Source organism: Enhydra lutris, unplaced genomic scaffold (assembly GCF_002288905.1).
Source record: "Enhydra lutris kenyoni isolate GAN:26980312 unplaced genomic scaffold, ASM228890v2 scaffoldscaffold69, whole genome shotgun sequence".
Classification (NCBI taxonomy): domain Eukaryota; kingdom Metazoa; phylum Chordata; class Mammalia; order Carnivora; family Mustelidae; genus Enhydra; species Enhydra lutris.
The window spans coordinates 6,672,029-6,687,774 of NW_019154153.1; the positions used below are offsets into that span (position 1 = coordinate 6,672,029).

Consider the following 15,746-nt stretch of genomic DNA (forward strand, 5'->3'; position numbering starts at 1 on the left):
GGCAGCCCCGCTTTCTGCGGCATAGTTGGGCCGTCTGTGGCCAGGCATTTTTGTAGGACTCTATACCCTAAGGTTCCGGCCGTCATTATCATGTTGACTAATGAGTACTCTACCACCCAGTGGGGAGGACAGCTAGTAGGTGACCCTGTTGGCGCGTAGCTGGAAAGGTCTGATCAAAACAGCCCCTCCCCCCCGTCTCCCCAGAACTCCCAGCCCATGCTTCCTGAAGTCCCCCAGACAACTTTGGAAATAAACATTGTCTGCTAGGGAATCTGGAGACATTGCCATAATTTTATAGGAGATGAAGCTGGAAAAGTCTATCGTGCTATCCCTCAGCTGGCAGATGGCTTTGTGGTTTTCTCCTTCCTGCCACGCCTGGAGGGCCACGGGCACAGCCCCATGAGCTAGAAGGGCGGCCAATCCCACACAGCCTTGCCCAACAAGCATTTGGAAGATGGTCTGTACTCACCGCTCATGGTGAACACTGCGACTTCTTCAGTTTAAGGACATTAGCAAAGCCCCACAGATATGTCGCCTGTAAGGGCTTTTCCTTCCCCGCTATGATGTCTGCCTCACAAAGAAGCCAGTGTGTCCCTATTGGATTCATGCTTCTCAAATCTTTGCTGGGCTCAACATCCTTCTTTAGTCTGATTCCTATTTTCCTTGACAAAAGGAAGTAACACTGAGGCCCAAGAAATGCCTGCCATCCATTTCTAAGGTCACTTTCCATTTTAAGATCTCGTGACTCCCATGTGGCTGTTAACCTTGGCTTTCCCTAGCCCCACGCCACCCCGGCCCCACCACGCACGGTGTGGATGGCTTTTCCACAATGATCACAGTCAGGTCCTGTGCAGCAGACGGGCCCGACTAAGCATATTTATTGAATGAAGGAATTAGTGACATGAAAAAAATACGATTTAGAATAATGAAAAAATATTTATCGTTTAATAAAAATTCCCTGTCGCATTCCAAGGGAGGACCATTGCCTGTGGGTATGAAGTTACAAGAAAGCAACAGCCAAAAGAGTGACATCTCCCTCATTTCAATTTCAATTTCATTTAATTAATTTAAATTTCCCCAACTTACCCACAAGATAAGAAATGGGGGTGTTGGAGTTGGATGCAGGACCCAGAAGGGCTATAGCCCTCGACATGGGAGGGGCAGGGAGGGGGCAGGAGGTGAGGCAGAGCTGCTGCCAAAGACGAAAATGTAAGTGATGGGGGAGGGGCAGAGGCACCCAGCAGAAATGTTCCTTCACTTCCCTGTTGAAGAAAGAAGGAAGGAGGAAGGAAGGGAGGAAGGGGGAGAAGGAAAGAAGGAGGAGGGAGGGAGGGAAGGAAGGAAAGGGAAGGGAAGGGAAAGAGGAAGGACAGAGGGAGGGAAGGGAAAGAGGAAGGACAGAGGGAAGGAAAGGAAGGGAAGGGAAGGAAAGGGAAGGGAAAGAAAGGGAAAGAAGAAGGAAGGAATGGGGAGAAGGAAGGAGGGGAGGGGAGAAGGAAAAGGTTTTCAGCGCGATTTTGAGCCTTTGCCCAGTATACCAGAGGCAGCCAATTCAACAGTAACAACCCCTTCTTGTCTCTCATTTTAAAATATTTGGGGGATAAGAAAATTAAAACTTATCTCACCCAAAAATGAGTAATCAGGTCTAAGGAGCTGAAAATTTAGAAAACTTATCTTGTAAATGTGGCAAGGAGGGGATTAAGAATGAGGTACAGAGAGGCACGTGTCTTTGATTTTCTTTTATAATCTCCTTGGAACTCTCCGTGTTCAGATCTCCCAATCCCTGCAGGAATGTCCTCCAAGTTCTTGGGAAAGAGAATCTGATCCTTTTGGGATGCTTCACTCCAACTGGAAATGAGTGGTTCCCTTCCTCCAAGCTGATAAATCAGGGGCCTGGTTATTATTTATTAGTTTCAGTTCTAAAAACAGCCTTTGCCTGTGTTCTTAGGGCCATGGGCCACCATAAATAATGGGCACTTCCAATAAACAATCCAAATCCCCTTGAAAGGCCACTAAATCAGCTGGATGCCCCCACCTCAGAGAAGCTCTGCAGCCACGTTCTGGGCTTTGCTGAGCCGTCCCGGGAACACCCCCCAGGGACGTAGATAACCGGGGGTGGGGAGTGTCAAAGCCTGAGGCTCCAGTCGGACTGCTGGATCTCTCTCAGTGGCCAACACAAGGAGCCTCAACTGTCTACGACAAAGGCTACATGACTCGAGAGATAGAACAAGTTCTCCCAGAGTCCACTTGGGATGGGGATGATGTCTTTAGACCAAGAAGAACAATCTGCAGCTCAGGCCACTGGCAGGATCCCCTCGTAAGACACAGACCTCTAGAGGGGCCGGAAGCCGAGCCCATGAGAAAACAGCCCAGAGCCTTGTGCTTCATGAAATTCTGAACACAGTGCCTTTAGACTGCGATGGCTACAGGGGTGTAGGAGGGGCGTCAACCTGGAGACCATGGGAGCAGGTAGAAGGCAACCCCTCTCCATCCTTATTTGCTCCCCAAATCCCGTGTCCCCCAGTCACCTTGCCTTGATTCGAGGTCTTCTGAGGGTTTCTCCTCCTCCTGACCTGCCGAGGCAGATTCCAGCAGGGGGCAGATGCTGTCCCAGGACCAGAAGGGCAATTGCATTGAATTCCTGGGCCGAGCCATTACCCAAGCCCCCTTTCTCTGAAGTGTTAAACCCCTGGAGCATTGTGTCATGAAAAAATATGAGTACGAATGACCCAGCTGTAAACTGCCTTGGAAAATAATTAGTATGAAAGCCCAAGTTAGTCCCAGGGGGCCAGCTCAGAAGTCCACGTCCCCAGAGATCCTTCCTAATCATATGAAAACCGCATGGCCTGCGAGAGGATGCCAGCTGCAGGGTCTGAATTTTCGAGAAGCAGCTCAGTGTCCCCGGAGTCCCGGACACCCAGCCAGAGCAGATACAGCGATGGTGACAAAACGAAATGAGATGTCCAAGTGTGTATTTCAACTAGTACCAGCCCTGGCCTTCCCTCTATTTGTGTGTGTGTTTGTGGGAGTGCGGGTAGGCGTGTCTCAGCCTCCTGCGTGATGTTGTTGCCTTGTTTGCACCATCGCCAAAGGGAGGGCATCACCATAGAGGAAGCCAGCCAGCTGGGTAATTAAGCAGCCAGTGCATTGCCGAAGGGATCGGAGAGCCCCAGAACTGGAGATTAAGTGTGGATGCTCCTGTAGCCCACGAGAGCGTCTTAGTGCAGGGGATCCCCCCTGTTAGAGTCAGGAAGATGACTCCAGTTCCCAGAGGGATGGGAGACATACTGTGCTGTCCAGCAGCTTCGCCCAAGGTGACAGCACCCCAGGGCACCTCATTTTAAGAAAGAAGGAGACTAAGTAGGCAGGGAGCTCCTGGGGGAGAGGAAGCAAGGGAGCAGAGAGATTGATGGACCCCATCATGGGCCACTGTGTGCCAGGCGCTGTCCAGGCCCTTGACATGGATTCCCCATCTGACTGCCACAGCTGCACCATGCGGACTGTCTCCCCGGGGCAAAGAGAGGAGCAGGGAGAGAACAGGTAGGTGGGTGTGCCCGGTGTGGGACCACAGAGGCTCCTGTGACACCAGTGGGTCATCTCGCAAGCACACTGGTCTGGAAACCAATCCCAGTGAGTGGGAAGGGAGTCATGCCACCTTAGCCCGTCTACCCACGTCTTCCCAGGGAAGGCAGCTCAGAAGGAAAGTTTTATCTTTTTCATCCCTTTTTCACTCAAGAAATATTTCTCAAGGGGCTATTATGTGCCAGGCATTGGGCACTGGGAACACAGAGGTCGCCAAACCAATACATTCCCCGCCCTGTGGAGCTGATGGTCTAGGAGAGGGCGCAGACACACATACCATTCTGGAGAGCAATGAGGATAAAAGGCAGGGAGACGAGGAGAAGAGGGGGCAGGAAGACTGTTTCAACCAGAGCGGTCAAGAAAGGCCTCTGGGGAGCTGACCTCTCAGCTGAGGCCCCAGGGATCCTGTGAAGCCAGCTCGGAAGGTCTGGGGAGGAGCCGGGGTAGCAGCCTTGGGGAAGGGCTATGGATGGGTGAGGTCTATGGATGCACAGGGAACAGAAAGGCCCGAGGGACTGGAGCAGTCGGAGTGAGGAGAAAGCATTTAGTAGGCTGTAGAGCTGGAGTGGAAGGCAGGGGCAGCTCAGTGGGCCTCCATAGGCCACGGAAAGGATTTTAGATCTCACTGGAAGCACAATGGGAAGTCAGCTTGGGGTTCTGCAGAGGGAAGGGATAGAGCTAGATTAGATTTTAAAAGGATCACAGAAAATGAGCTGTGTGTGTGTGTGGAGGGTGGGACAGTTGTAGGAGCAGAGAGACCGAAGAGGAGTGTACAGCTGTCCAGGCAAGAGATGACCAGTATTACGATGGAACCTGTGAACAGTGGTCAGATATGGGGTATGTTTGAAGGTGGAATGGGCCGTACTTAACAGAGTGGAATCTGGGTGTGGAAAAAAAAAGAGTGAGCAAGAGAGAGGTCCAGGGTGACACACAGGTTTGGCTATAAGCATTTGAGTGGTTGATGGTTCCCATTCCTGAGACGGCAAATAATGGGTGAGACGTAACAGGTTTGAAGGAAAACTTAAGAGCTCAAAGTTGGACACATGGAGTCCTTGGAACTCCACGCTTTTGTCCCCCTGGGGTCACATCCCCAGCAGGGAGAAGCACTACACCAACTGCAAATCATCCTTCAAAGCATCCAGCCACCTTCCAGCTTTGATGAACCAGAGCCTCGAGCAAGTCGTGGCCACAGGTGACCGGTGCACTGGGAGATATCCCAAGGGCTTCCTGCTTCTCGTCTTCTGTGTCCTGTGACAGAAGTCACAAGGCTGTAACAGAACAGATGAAGACCTTGGGCAGGAAGGACTTTTCAGTCCCAGCCTTCCCAGACAACTGATGTCCTTTGCTGAGCCTCACTGTCCTACCTCCTAAGATGGGACCTTCCTTAAACATCTCTTGTAAAGACTGAGAGAATCAAGTATGGGGAGCACCAAGCAGAGAGTGAGGGCGCAAACTCTGCTTTGATTAGTGTAGCAAAGCACTGTAGCAGGCATTTAATCTGGACACTTGTCTCCTCTTTCGTGAGAGAGGTGCCGGCATGTTACTAAGAATCTCTGACAGAGGCCTTTTAGAAGGTCAGGGTGGCCATCATTTGGGTTGGCGAGGGCCCCTGGAGTCGCTGAGGGTAATGTCTCCTTGAGGGAGATGAAAAGGGGTAGCATCAGGTCTACTGTGTTGTGCAAGGTTAAGAGGACAAGCTGTATGCTCCTTGAGTGGATTTCCAGGGGGAGAAGGGAGTCCTTGGTCTGGGTCTATGGGATGGAAGGCATCCTGGAGGTGGAGGGTGGAGGTGTATACAAGTCCCTGGAAGCAGAGACTGTGACAGCCACAGTCCCTCCACAGTGCTTACTGTGGAGGGGAGGATCTCCTCCCTGGGGAGCAATAGGCTGCCCAGGACCAGCAGAATGGAGGGAACCTCTCAGCGAAGGCCCAGCCTCTTCTGTCAGATGGGACAGGGCTGGCATCCAACAGCCATGGTGCGAGGCTGGGAGACCTGAAAGAGCAGAAGGCTGGACATACTGCAGGTACTTCCCTATTTAAACAAGGTTGTTGGCCCGACTGCCTCTATTAGTCAAGATCCCCGCAGGAAACAGAATTCACCTCAGATGTTCAAAGGACATGTGTCTCATGAAGCTTCTACTTACAGTGGTGAAGGGGTGAGAAGAAGAAATGGTGTCCCTGAAGGCCAACAAGGACCATGAGGGAGGACTCATCCCATAGAAGCCATGGTTAGGAAAGGAGGCACTTCTCCCAGAGATGAGGGAGAAGCAGGGAAGAACTAACCCCAACTCCCTCTCCTGCCCACTAATCTTCCTCCTGCTCCTCCATGGCTTCCTGTCAACTGTTCCCAACAGGAAGCCAGAGTTGGGGAGCTCCTGTGATACCATCTGCTGCTGGGCTTGGGGGCACAGGATCTAGTGAAGAAGAGGGGAGAAGGGGTCTGGAGAGAAAACACAGCAAACAATGCCCACTATACTCCTTTCTCTTCTCGTGGCTTAAGCTTGAGTCGGGGTACTTGGAAACCTCAAAGGAGAGGAATATGTTGGACTTCCTGCTAGTAGGAGAGAGGAGTGCTTCCGTGATTCACTGGAAACATGAAAGAGACATGTTCATAGTTAGAGCTCAAGTTTGGGAAGGGATCCTTGCCAGTTGTATTAAACTATTATAAGTAGCATGTTGCTAATAATAGTTTCCTATAACTGGAATGAATTGTTCCACAAACTTGGGCTATAACCATGATCAGCTAGCTCCCTTTTATTATTAGCAGCGGCCTCCCATGTCCTCGTCCCTCCCAGACAACATTCATAAGGCCTCACGCCCACCGCAGCGAGGGGGCCCCCAGACAGTGGCAGGATCCCCTGGAGCCACACCCTTCCCCTGGCCTCACAGAGGGCCAGGCAGGAGGCTCTTCCTCCCCCATTGCCTGAGGCCACCCAGGGAGTCTGTAGCTGGTGGCAGAGCATGGACCCTGCAGACCTGACTCTCAGGCCACATTTCAAATTACCAGCACTACGGTCTCCACACGCCCCCAAACCCCACCCCGGGAAGGCACACATCCCTGCCCACACACATCCACATGCATCCCCACGTATCCCTCCTGGGGAAAGTACATTCCTGCTCCCGAGCAGGCTCAGGCCCCAGTGACGCCACCTCCCCTTGTCCCCACGCTCAGAGCCAACAAAGCAGCACTTCCCCCTGACTCTGAAAACACACGTTGTCCACATCTGATGGAAAATTAAACCCACGCATGAATGTTCAAGATGTTCTTTAAAAGAATTTTCGATGTCTGACAGCCTCTGGCGCTGAGCTTCCTCCCCCTTTTCCCCTTCCCTCTCTCCTTCTCCTTGACAGTAATAGACTGACTTTCCCCTGGGGAGAGCTTAGAACTGGATACAAAATTTTACACTGAGGCATTTCAATTCTTCGAAAAAAAATTTTTTTTAATTTAATAATGCATGAGGGACCCCAAAGTCTGTGAACCTACACAGGTATCCTCGTGTGTGCGGGCCTAGGAGGCAGGGGACAGGGCATGCAGGGCTTGTTCCCTCTGAGTCCCCCTGCTCTCTGGAGACCCCTACCACCTGGCACCCACGTGGGTGGGGGTATTGCCTTGTAAACCTAGAGCCTCTCGCGGTGTTTTCTTTTCCTTTCTCAACACCTCTGAACTTTCCTGAGGATAAGGACAGCTACGTATTACCAGACCGTAGAGTGTCTCACAGTCCCTGCACTGAGGCCCAGCTCACCCCCACTACCCCAAGACCTTGGGCCTGTTCTTCCTCTCTCTGTGGCTCAGTCTTCTGACTCTAAGATGGGCATGTTAAGACTCCCGACATCCTGGGGGCTCTTCTGAGGATTAAATATACTGATAAACAGAAAGTGCTTTGAGCAGTGTTTGGCATGTGTGCGTGCACGCACGCACACACACCCACACCCACACACACCACTAACCACGTGCTCACGAGCCAAGCTCCTAAACCTCCTCAGGCTTCCCAGAAGTGAAATGAAAGCAATGACCAATTCCTGGCCCTACGGTGAAGATTCGGTGGCACAATGTATGTGCCATGCCCACCGGTGCCCCACACAGGTGGTGGGAGCTCCATTACAACCAGGTCCTCTACCCTACCCCCTCCTTTTGTTCATGTCCCTGCCGCACCTCGGGGGCCCCCAGGGCAGCAACGCAGCAGGACATTCGCAGTGTTTAAACAATTCACAAACACAGCCATTTTCAGAATTGGAAACTCTGACTAGACACAACCACCATTCTTTGAGGACCTACAAGAAGCCCAACCCTGTACCTCGGAGAGTGAAGGGTGAACTGCCCAGCTCCATGTACAACCAGCACTGCGCACACATTTCTGGAAGGGAAAGGAGGAGGAGGCAGAGGTGGTGGGGCTAGAGATTGAGACTTATCCTGAGACAAAGGAGCGGCTGGCACCTGGGTGATTCGGTCTAGAAGCCCGCTGTGAGCCCTGCCTCCCCAGCTCTGCCTCCAGCTAGAAGAATGCCCACAGCTAGAGCGCAGACAGGCTCCCCTTCCAGGCCAAGGCAGACCCATGCCTACATGGGGCAGGGGAAGACCGTGCAGTTTTTGGGAGCACTAGTTCTGCTCTCTCCATGTGGGCTCAGGAGCTTGCTGCCTCAAAGGCATGCTATCTCCCCATGTCCTGAGGAGAAAGCTGCTATGGTCTGCGTGTTTGTGTCCGTCCCAAATTCACATGCTGAAAACCTAATCCCTGATGTGACAGTATCAGGAGGTGGCGCCTGTGTGAGGATGGAGCCCTCATGAGAGCAATCAGTGCCCTGATTAAAGAGGCTCCATAGAGCACCCTACTCCCTCTGCCATGGGCAGACACAGCCAGACATCTGTGGCCTGGGACAGGACCTTTTCCCAACTCTGCCGTCATCTTGATCTCGGACTTCCAGCCTCCAGGGTAGAAAACCCATTTCCACTGTTGATACCCACTCTGTGGAATTCTGGGATAGCAGCAGAACAGAGTAGGAACAAAGCAGACCCCTCAAGCTCATCCACTTGGTGACCCTTGCCACCTTACCTCATCCCCTGGCCTCCCAGGACAGCTAAGCCCTGGGTGACTGGTCTGGGAAGCTGAGGTCCTGATGTCCTGGCCAGCTCTGGTTTGTTTCCCATTCCTGGAGGCAGAGCCTTTCTTAGAACCACCACCTGGGACCCCTTTAAGAATGAACAGATCAGGGGCGCCTGGGTGGCTCAGTGGGTTAAGCCTCTGCCTCCGGTTCAGGTCATGATCCCAGGTCCTGGGATCGAGCCCCACATTGGGCTCTCTGCTCAGCCAGGAGCCTGCTTCCTCCTCTCTCTCTGCCTGACTCTCTGCCTACTTGTGATCTCTGTATGTCAAATAAATAAATAAAATCTTTAAAAAAAAAAAAAAGAATGAACAGATCACTGGAGACCATCCTGTCCTACCCATTTACGGGGATCCTCACAAACTCATCACTGATGCTACTGAACCGGACTGCACATCTTATACAGAGGGTCTTGGCCGCCAAGGCCCTGAGCTTCATTCACTTTTCCCCAGGAGCCCCATCCCTCTACCGCAGGTTCTAGCTCATTCCCCGCCCCACCAGTGCTGCGCAGCCACCAGATAACACTGTGTCTTGCACCCAAGCTGGTGACCATTGTTACAAGGCAGCCAAGGAGACAATCACTGTCTTTATCTACCACTGCAGAGCCAACTCCTAGCAAATTCTGGGGTTTTTTTGGTGACAAATATTTGTGGCAAGAATGGACCTCGGATTGGCCTGATGTCTGAGCCTGTTGGGAGATGCTCCCAAGAAATCGGTCTTCACCACCCAGCCTTGCAGGAAACACTTGGGAACTTGTTGGGGTTGTTTACACCAGCTGCTTGCACCCGGTGAGCAAGGCGGTCGTCACGGCCTCCTCATCAATCAGGAGTTCTGGGGCAAGAAGCCAGATGGGTATTAAACCAGCGTGAGAATAGCAAAGGAAGCCCCTAAGTCCGGCAGAATCCTCATTCCATTAGGTGGCATTATTCACAGCTTTCTGTCCCCAGGGAGCCCTGGGGGACTCCGCAGCCACACCTCTGCCTGTAGGTGCACCGGCCACCCCGCCGGGCACCTCCATCTCCACTCGTTCATGGGCTCACACCCACCCTCTGCCATTAAGGACACGTCAAGTCTTCTGATGCCTTGGTTGCAGTTCTCAGTCACTGGCCCATCAAGACAACTTTGCATGTACATTCTTCACCTCAAAATTTCCTCAAATCCTCTGGTAAACAGGAAATCCCCAATGCATAAATGCTCGCTGTAGCACCCACCGTGACTAGCAGGGTGCCTAGCCTATGGGCATTCCTTGAAAACAAATTTTCGAGGGCACCAATGGAGAGAGAGATGGATTTAGCCAATAAAGGCATCGACAAAGCTGTGCTAAGGTCTACTGGGAGGCAGGCCCCATGTAGTGTATACAAAGAAATGGCAAATGCGAGCAGCTGTCCTTCAGGGCTCAGCGGCCTGGCAGGAGCCAGCAGCAGTGACCCTCCCCGCTCGCGGAACGTCCACGGACTTCCACACATTTCCCTGGCTCTCCAACCAGGCCGCTCCAGCTAGCGTGCCGTGACTGGAAGTGAGGGAGGCACTTCCGGCCCGCAGCGTCTCACAGCCAACATGGCATCCGCGTAAGGCTTCTGTGTGAGCCCACGCCCCCTGGCCTGCTACGCCGGACATGGAGCGTGAGCGGGTACAGATAAACAACTGCGCATCACGCACCTGAGATTTTGAGGTTAGTTTTTTTACGCTGGCAGAGCCTCATCTGTTCTAAGACTCGTAAACACAGACACGAGTCCAGCGATGAGAAAAGATGGGGGTGGAGCAGATAAGGCGCCCAAGCTTACTTGTACCTGCTGGTTTATGGACCACCAGTCTATGGTGTGGTGTCCTCTCTTCCTAGAGACCTCCCTCCAGGTCTCTGTGTGCTGGTGTCTTCCTGCCACCCCAGTCTCAGCCACCATGTTACCACCTCCACGGGCCTTTCCCGACCACCTGACCATAGCGCACAACACCACACTACGGTCCCATGACTGTTCTCACCCTCTGGGGAATGTTCCCGCTCACTACCTATCTTTCCCTTATTACGGGGTAAGCACGGTGAGACCAAGGGCCATGTCTTCCTTGTCTATGGCTGTGTTTCCAGAATTGTGCCTGGCACAAAGCAGACATTCCACATCCAGATGTGGATGGACTAGGGAACACATGATCTGCACCGGAGTTCAGAAGCCGGTATGAGGAAACTCCCGGAGGCCTGAGTGTCCAGAGAAGGACAGGGGAGGCAGGCCTCTCGAGGTCATTTAAAAGGAGGGTCACTGAGGGCTGTTGGAGTGCCTACAGCAGCCTAAGCACAACACAGAGGTGGGAACCAGGGTGATCGCTGGTGACCGTGAGTGGTGTGGGTTGCCAGGGTGGAGGAGGACACTGGGAAGAAGGTGGCCAAGGGCCTCAAATTCTAGTTGATATTTGACCCAAGACCAAAAGGAAGCTGGTGGTGGTGGGGGGGTGCTGACAGGAGTGGTTCTCCCCTCCCCCAGCCCAGGGAGGTTTGAGAAAGACTGCCTGGGTAGGATTTCTAAGCTAGAGGCCCAGAGAAAGGGGCTAAAGACAATAGCACAGTCCTTAGGCTATGACAACAGCTGACACAGAGGGGACGACCCATGGACAGGAAGGAGGAAAATGACGAAGAAAGGACCAAAAATTTTCATTCCAGAAAAGCACCCAGTTTGCTCAATGCCACACATCTGGGGTTGGGAGGGAGAAGGAACCAGGCCCAGTGCTCAAAGTTTCCTTCCACTGGGCTCCCAAATCGAGTGGTCCTTCCACTATACAAGAGCGCCTCTCTCAGCCCTCTGGGAACACCCAGTGTAAGGCAGACAAGAACAGCCAGCTGGGGACGAGGCCCACGTGGGTTACTGCACGGAGACCCAATACACCACTTCTCTCCAGACAGTAAGAAACTCACGTCAGCGTCACACAAAAGGTATTTGCATTTCAGAGGGACAATCTGAGTGTGAACCTTAGTAAAATGAGGATCTAATACTTCCCTTGCTGACCACACACAGTTTTTGTGAGGATAAAATGGGATAATGGAATTCCTTTAAGTTTAAAGCTGCTTTATGCGTATCACTATCACAAAGAACAAACTGGAGTTGTTAGAATTTCATTGCCTTTCCAGGGCACAGGCTTCCTTCCTGACCCCTGGCTTCTCAGCCAGAAGGAGGCCAACCTTTTGGGATGAGGGAGGGAGTGCTATTACAAACAGTGGATGTAGCTTCACGGTGTGGGAAGTGTTTCACAGCCCGATGCAAAGAGAATTTGCCCAGCCTTGTGCATGGGAGGTGCTCACTAAATACTTGTTAGTGAGGTTTGCACTGTGGGCCACACTCTAGTTTCTAGGCCTCCCAGTCTCTAGAGCTATGGAAGACAGGTGATATAAAGTATTGCAGACAGGTGGCAGGGAGACGTTTCTGCATCGTCACTGGTTTCCTGCTCCTCTCTCCTTCTGTCCTACCTACATGTTCAGCAATCTCCTTTGCATTAGGCCTTCCTGTCTCTCTCTTCTTAGGGGCATCCTAAGTCCTTGCCGGGACAGTTCTGCAAATATCCAGCTCCAATCGCGTCACCCTCTTCAAAAACCCCAGTGGTGTGAGGTCAGAGCCCTTGTGGGAAATGGGGAACGTTTCCTTCCGCTCCTGATGTCACCCGTATTAGGGAGGGAGAGGGCTTAGTCGTCATGCCCTACCCTGTCTCCCCTACCTTACTCATTTCCCCTCTTGGGGGACAGAAGCTTATCTCATTGGTCTGTCTGGAAGGTGACATTGGCATTCCTCGTCCACCCATTTCCTCTGCCCTTCCTCTGGGGAGCTAAGGGCCTGCAGGAAGCAGGTGTTCTTCTGGCCCTCTCACCCCCAATGTCCTAAGACTTCCCAGGCTTCCCTGTCCTCTGCTGCCAGCCCCGGGCAGGGAAGTCTGTCTGTCATCTGGTATTAGGAAGCCTATCTGCTCTCCTGCTAAGCTGCTTCCTCCCACGTAGCTGTTTTTAGCTTTAAAAGTGAAATCTTGGCCTTTGCCTACGTCTGCCTTTCCTTACTTCTCAGCTTGTTCAGCAATCAGGCCAGAAAGATGGGTAGTTTTTATTGGATGACCCTTTGAGCTCTAGCAAATACTTTCTCCCTGTCTATGAAAATAAGCAGAGTTCTCAGTGACATCCAAGGTCTTCCACTGAAAACTCAGCTCTCAGTCAATGCTCTGGGTCCAGCCCCCACTCCGCTGTGCCCTGGACGTGCCACAGACCCAAAAGGAACTGCCATGCTGGGCTCCTCAAACATCCTGGACACACTTCGTGTGTTCCTTCTTCCATAGGCTGAGCTCTTGGCTCCTTCCCTGGCACCAAAATTCTACCCATCGTCACCATCATCCAGGCCCAGCCCACATGCACCCCTCCACATGCCTTTCCTGTTCCTGAAGGATCTGATCTCTCCCTCTCATTCTCTTCCCTCTGCCAGGAACCTCCTGTCCTCCCGCTTGTTCCTCCTCCCTGTGCGCCTGCCTGTGTGAAGACCACTTATCTGTGAGCAATCCAGTGTGATGTCCTTGTCTTGGAAGCCTCTCCCGAGCCCCCAGGAGTGTTGGAGGCCCCCCTAAGTGCTTCCATAGAATCCCACATACCACTAAACACACCGAAGCAACATCCTCTGCTGACTTTTCTCGAGAACCTTATGAAGGAACACAGAAAACATTTATAAACGTGCACACGCCTAAAGGGAGCAGACCTCTACTCTAGATGGCACCTTGCCTAGAGCCACATGGAAACCCAAAGTCAATGCCCACTGTGAGTAGAGCCCAGGACCAGGGAAAGGCACCGAAAGAGTCCTTTTGACTGGAATTAGGGAAACCTTTCTGGAATTTTCTGATCCTCTTAGAAGGGAAGGCTCTCTTGAAGATAGGGTCAGTCTGTCAAGTGTCTAGCTTCTAACTGGTCAGTGAATTAAAGATATCATATCATTAATTCAACTTTGCTGAGGTTAGTGAGAGGCTGACAATCCTCATGCCCAGATTCAATCGGGGAAAGAGGTGCACGCCTCTAGGCCACCCAGGATACGTGCCATGAGGAAAGGGTCTCAGCTCTCAGCCCAACCCCTCCTAATAAACACAAATGCCAAAAAGTGGCGCTCAGGCAACAGCAGGTTGCAGCTCAAATGACACATCTGAATACTGAGGCCACCGCATTTTCTCACTGGCTTGAAGCTGGGGAAGTCTGATATGCCTCTTTGAAGTCTGCTCAGTGCGTGGGGAATGTGTGGATTTTCTGGGGCCTCGGCAATATGGGGATAGATAAGACCCTCCCAGGGCTCAAGTATCAAGAGCTTTCTCGACTCTGTAAACACTCCTGGGAAAGTGAGGAGGGCTAAAACTCCGCAATTCTTAGCAGGAAGTGTTCAACCCGTGTTGTCTCTAGGCTGGGCTAAAAGGAAGAGACCCCATGGATGATTCTCAGGGGAAGTACAGAACCACCATACTTCCTCATTTCCCCAATTAAAATGCATTGCACAAAGCATTTTGTCCCTGTCCCTTTTCTTCCTTTTCGGTCACCACCACCAAAAACCTTGCACACGTTGAATTGACCATGTTTGAGGAGGCCTGGGGCAAAATGGGGTTTGGTGACACAGTACCGATTTTGGTGAGCCACACGGCCACAGCGCCATAGATCTCGTCCAGGATGAGGATGACCACAAGGTTGATGATGACTGCCGTTGCTGTCACTGTCACCCGGACATTGGAGCGTGTGTACTTGTTGAGAGACAGGGCTGCGGCAGTCGTGATGCGATACACGATGACCCCAAAGACAATGGAGAAGGTCAGGGCAATCTGTTTGGGAAACAGGGAGAGTCAGTGCCCAGTGGACAAATACTGAGCAGCTTCTACTTGCCCAGCCAACCGTCCTAGCCGCTACGTCAGAAACTATGGATATGGAGTCCACTCATGTGCACCCTCTGAACTCACGTGCCAAGCCTGAGGACAGGTGCACTGTCCACAAGAGTGAGTCTTCCATTTTTATCAGATGCCAAATGGTTAACAACACACACAAAACCCTAAGAGTGAAAACGCTGGACACTGAGGGGTGTGTGGCACATGCAACATGGTTTCCTTCACTAGGGAGCTTCTAGTCAACTACGGAGGTGAGCTGAACTCTTATTAACCCACGGTGAGGACTACTGGAGAGGTCTTGTGTGCTCAGTGAAGGAACTGGGTACAGAGGAGCAAGTGGACCAGGTGGGGTAATGGGATAGACACTCAGTGCAGGGAAACAGAACCATGGAAGGCGTCTGAGCTGAGAAGCGGTGAGTTAGAGCTTCAGGCGCTGGGTGTGGGAAGGCTGCCCCAATGAGAACCAAGGGAGAGAAACCAGGAGTGAGATTTGTAGACTCTCAGTCCTCAGGTGAACAAAATATCACACTAAGATTTCTCTACCAGGCAACGGTAATGGAGGACTCAGATTTTTCATTTGGTGCCGAAACCTCTGGCTGTCCATGTTGAAAGGAAAGGTTCCCAGCCACTGGACCTCTAAGGGTCCTCCACTTCCTCCTTCTAGAACCTGAGAACAATAAATCACTCTCCCAGACGAGCCCCTTCCCTCTCCCATCACAGCCCAGGAAAGCCCATTTCCATGAAGAATGAGGATGTCAGGGGAAGAAAGTGGCCTGAGTAAGCTCTCAGAGAGGGCAGAGGGAGAACACAGAATGTCTAGCTGTATAACCTGCTCTGAGAAAAATTCTAATTCGTGTCAGTCAAGTGAAGTCTTCTTAGAATTCTTTCCACAGAGAAGACTGTTCAGATAGTACTCCCCCTGGGGTCAGGGCATGGTGGGCTGGCACTGGCTGTGGAGAGCTACATGGACACATGGGGGGAGAAAACGTTCCCTCTGAAACTACAAATTGTCCTGGACTACATGTTCCCTCCCGAGAAAGAAGGGGAGGAGGGGGTATGGAAGAGAGGGGAAGGGAGGAGGGGGCTCTGGCTCAGGCAATGTTTTTCAAGCAGTGTGCAGGACACTAGTGAGCAAATGGGTAATGGGTTGCAGAAGAGTCAAGGTGTGAACATCATCAGACCCCTGGGGAAGATGC

The 15,746-nt window shown here is 52.1% G+C and overlaps 1 protein-coding gene across 1 annotated transcript in view; it reads right to left on the reverse strand.

Annotated features, from left to right (window-relative positions):
- The window catches only part of LOC111159787 (anoctamin 2), a 329,770-nt gene that overhangs the window by 52,379 nt on the left and 261,645 nt on the right, over positions 1 to 15,746 (reverse strand). Inside the window, exon 16 of the mRNA XM_022522388.1 lies at positions 14,295 to 14,490. Coding sequence (XP_022378096.1) covers positions 14,295 to 14,490 — 196 coding nt within the window. The remainder of the gene's footprint in view (positions 1 to 14,294; positions 14,491 to 15,746) is intronic.